The sequence below is a fragment of the Carlito syrichta genome, unplaced genomic scaffold, assembly GCF_000164805.1.
Source record: "Carlito syrichta isolate Samal-C Ts95f unplaced genomic scaffold, Tarsius_syrichta-2.0.1 Scaffold314117, whole genome shotgun sequence".
NCBI classification, from domain to species: domain Eukaryota; kingdom Metazoa; phylum Chordata; class Mammalia; order Primates; family Tarsiidae; genus Carlito; species Carlito syrichta.
In genome coordinates this window covers 556,712-561,067 of record NW_007258213.1, presented here as the reverse complement: position 1 = coordinate 561,067, position 4,356 = coordinate 556,712, and the positions used below count along the sequence as shown (strand labels likewise).

General features: G+C 41.6%; 1 protein-coding gene across 2 annotated transcripts in view; it reads left to right on the top strand.

Annotated features, from left to right (window-relative positions):
• Positions 1 to 4,356, top strand: part of CREBBP (CREB binding protein) — a 124,459-nt gene that overhangs the window by 64,904 nt on the left and 55,199 nt on the right. For both annotated transcript variants that reach the window (XM_021719092.1, XM_008071123.1), the window contains one exon: positions 2,771 to 3,013. In XM_021719092.1, coding sequence (XP_021574767.1) covers positions 2,771 to 3,013 — 243 coding nt within the window. The remainder of the gene's footprint in view (positions 1 to 2,770; positions 3,014 to 4,356) is intronic.

The following is a 4,356-nucleotide window of genomic DNA, read 5'->3' as shown; positions in this document are numbered from 1 at the left end:
GCGGCCACTGCACTCCAGTCTGGACAACAGAGTGAGACTCCAACTCAAAAAAAAAAAAATCTAATAATGTTTACATTTAGGAAACTAAATGCTTTTATCTATTTATTTATTCTTCTAGTCCAAGCTGGAGTGCAGTGGCACGCTGATGGCCACCACAGCCTCATCCTGCTGGGCTCAGGTGATCTTTCTGCCTTAGCCTTCCTAGTAGCTGGAACTATAGGCACGAGCCACCATGCTTGGCTAAATAAATGCTTTTAACACAAACAAAATACAGTGGTCACATCAGCAGCTTCCATTTGGCCTTTGAGAGTGTAAGCCACTGGCTGCTCTGTAAGTGACCATGGGCTTAGAAATGGCTTCATTGTAAGGAGGGGTGTTTTAGCTAAATGGATGGCATTTGGGGAGGTATGATGACGGCAAGTGTGGTAGGAAGAAGTCCATAAAGTATGGCCATTACATCTTCATCCAAAAATGGAAGGCCACAGAGATACTTTGTTTCTTTAAGTTCCTCTCTACAGCTCATCACTGGGGGCAGGCTAGAAAAAACTGGAATTATTTTTTTGGAGGGTGCGTTTCTGCTGGTAAGTGTTCTAGGAGCCCATTGGCATCTGCATAGTGTTGTGAGGGGCTGCATTTGGTGTCAGTGATTTTTTTTTTTTTTTTTTTTTTTTTTAGATTCTTTCAGTATGTTTGCCCATTTCCTGATGGGTGATTTATGAGTGCACCTGCCAACACTGTGCTGAGCGTTCAGCAGTTTTTGACCCAAAATGGCATGGCCCCTATGCCCTATTGTCCCTATTCACCTGCTTTTACCTCGAGCAACTTTTTTTTGTTTCCTCAATGAAACAAGTCCTTCAAGGGAAGTGTTTTACCAATATGGACGGTGTGAAACAAAAAAAGGCAGAAGCACTAAAAGACATCAAAATTGACAAGTTCAAAAACTGTTTCGAGCAGTGGAAAAAGCTTCTCAGTAGGTATATTGCAGCAAATGAAGAGTACTTTGAAGGTGACTGAGGTTTAAACATATAAGAATAAACACACAATTTTTCATGGATAAATTCCAGGGTTTTTTTGGATCCCCCTCATATGTGTCAAATGTAGCCTAAGTCTGAGTTCCTTGCCACAGGGCGACAGAAAAATATATTCTCTTACCAATTATTACTTTCCTTTTCACAGTAGCATAGGATGTCAGTTTCAGAAGTATGATGGAGACATGCTTAAAGTTTTGGGGTGTATTAACTATTAGACAAAATACTTTTAAAAGTATCATACATGACTTATTTCAGCTATATACTTGTCATAAAGTGTACCTTGGGAATTGCTTTTTATTTATAATAATGTGGTGCCTGGTGTGTGTAACTGCATCTAATGAGCATTGAGTTTGAGATCTGAATATCCTTATTAGAAAAGTCAATAGTGTGGAATGTGTAATTACCAAGAATTTTTTTTTTACACATTTTGGTTTAATTAAGTGACTCTGATAAGGATTTGAGTTGTTTATTATATTTGCACTGATGGTGGAATGTGAGACTATTAGTGTTACATATAGGGGTCTGAACTTGAAAGGCTTTGTGACAGAGTTTTATATAGCAAAAATTATGTTGTATCAACTTTATAAGCTGCTGTTTTTAATTTGACTCTAAAATTTGTAGAAGTTAGAAATAAAGGAACCCTTAAGATTAAGAATAAATGCTGTGATGCAAAACTCTGCCACAAGGTAAATACTCACCAAACAAGTACATTTGGGTGGATGTACAGACAGATGGGCGGGCAGGTAGATAAATGAATTTAACTTGAAACGACCAAGGTGACACAAGTTTGGGGTTGTCTCTCAGTTACCTTGGAAGCCCTTTGGAAAGGAGTTCTTGGTGTTAACACCAGTTTTTTCTTTAGTCCGGTGGGGTTAGCCAGCTGGTTGAACAGCTGCCCTACAAGCCCCCAGTAGTCCTGGGCAATGGACACTGATGATGGCTGCATGAGACAGAGCCAGCTTCTGAGGGGGTAATACTGAGGTGACTCCTGGATAAATGAAAATCCATGCAGAATCACCAGACTCATTCCATTCCTTCATTTCAACCAGATCAGTCAGTCAAGTACAATATTTCTTAAATAACTTCCTATAGTCAGAGAGCTCAGCATGGTGCTCTCCTGTATAGGAATCTTGTCGGAAAGGTTTGTTAATGCTGTTACTGTAAGTTTCAAGGAATTAACAATTTTGTTATTTGTAAGATTACATCACAGATTTATTAATAAAAACTGACCAGGTATAACTGCTGCTCCTTCTGTTAATCTCTCTGTACCCGTACAGGTGAACAGTAGCGAAGGACAGGGTGGGGGGATGCAGGAGGAAGGGAGCTCCTTCGTTCATCTCAGAGATGGCTGCCAGCTCCCGAAAAATCAGACACTTTTCCTTGTCACACATTTGTCACTCTCTTGAACTGACGTTTTAGGAGTCTCTAGACTTCAATACACACTGATTTTTATTAAGTGATCTCTGACATTGTATGGTCTGTTGCATTCTAAGATAGAAACTTGAATTTTCTTTAGTTTCTCGTTCCACAACTGCCAGGTAGCAGAAATGACTAGAAAGACGTCTTTCTTTCAGTACAGCTTCTTTCTCAGTTACCTTGTTCTAATACCTTATGATATACATAGTCTTGATAATTTTTAAATTTATTTATTTATTTATTTTGCTTCTCAGTAGTTTTTAAGTCATTTATGGGCTTCTCCCTTTTACTTACCTTTTTCGTCTGTTTGTTTGTTGTTGTAGCCATCCTGGGGTCTCCAGCTAGTGGAATTCAAAACACAATTGGTTCTGTTGGCACAGGGCAGCAGAATGCCACTTCCTTAAGTAATCCAAACCCCATAGACCCCAGCTCCATGCAGCGAGCTTATGCTGCTCTCGGACTCCCCTACATGAACCAGCCCCAGACGCAGCTGCAGCCTCAGGTTCCCGGCCAACAACCAGCACAGCCTCAAGCCCACCAGCAGATGAGGACTCTCAACCCCCTGGGTACGTGAAGGAACTCTCAAGAACTTCCTTTGTCGAAACGCAGCAAATGGAATGATGACTCTTAACTGGACCCACGGCAGTTTTCTTTTTTCTTATTTCACTTCAGTGGTTGAAATAAAAACTTTCCAGGAAAAAACTAAGTGTATGATGCAAGGAAGATATTATGAAAAGAATAGCATTTGCAAATGAAGCAGCATTTTTGTTGCTTTCTGTACTGCTTCTGTCTGGATAGCTTTCATAAAGGACGTGTCATATTGCTCAGCATGCAGAGCCTCACAAGTCGGAATTGTGGTTGTTCCACTTGTGTTGACTCTCGTCATTTATTTGATGGAGAACTCGTAGGTGGTCTTCTAGCTTTTCGCACATCTTGGTTAGGATCTACCCCACAATTGATGTGACTGTCCTGGCCTTGGTTAGGTTAGCAACAGGAGTCTTGGAAGCTCTACTGTCTCAGGCCTCTAGATGTGGTAGTATTTCCCTCTGTCACCCTAACCCATTATTTGCCAGCCATTGGCCATTTGCTCACATGTCCCACAATTTTTGCCATTTCTGCATGTTGTTTTCTTAATATTTTTCTTTAAATTGTCCTAGTCCCTTTAAATTTAGGCTTAACCTAAGCAGCGGTGTCTTAAGTCAGGGCTTGTTGTGCTAGTTTTTGTTCTTTTCCCCAAATTAATCTTTTTAAAAAGTGACCAATAAAATAATCTCATTTGTTTCTTTTTGGAAGATAACTGCTCTAATGAATATCTAATTAATACTGGCCAGGAGACTGGGTTGGAGTCCTAAGACTTCAGTCTTAATCTAACTCCAGTCTTTTTTTTTTGTTTGGAGTCTCACTCCGTCACCCAGGCTAGAGTGCAGTGGCACTCTCACGGCCACCCCAGCGCTGACCTGCTGGGCTCAGGTGACCCTTCTGTCTCAGCCTTCCAAGCAGCCGGAAGTACAGGCGCACGCTACCACGCCCAGCTAATTTTTTTATGTATTGTAGAGACAAGGTCTCACCATGTTGCCCAGGCTGGTCTCAAACCTGTGGCTCAAGCAGTCCTCTCACCCTGGCCTCCCAAAGTGCTAGGGTTACAGGCTTGAGCCACTGTACCCAGTGTCTGACTTCACTCTTATTGATGGTGTTATTTGGGACAAGACTTACCTTTCTGAATCTCAGCTTTTTGTTACTTTAATAAGAAGATTGCCAGGCTCGGTGGCTCAGCCTGTAATCCCGCGCTTTGGGAGGTTGGGATGAGTGAGTTGCCTGAGCCCGCGGGTTTGAGACCCACCTGGGCAATTTGGTGAGACCTCATCTCTACAATAAATCAAAAAAATTAGCTGGGCATGGTAGCGCGTGC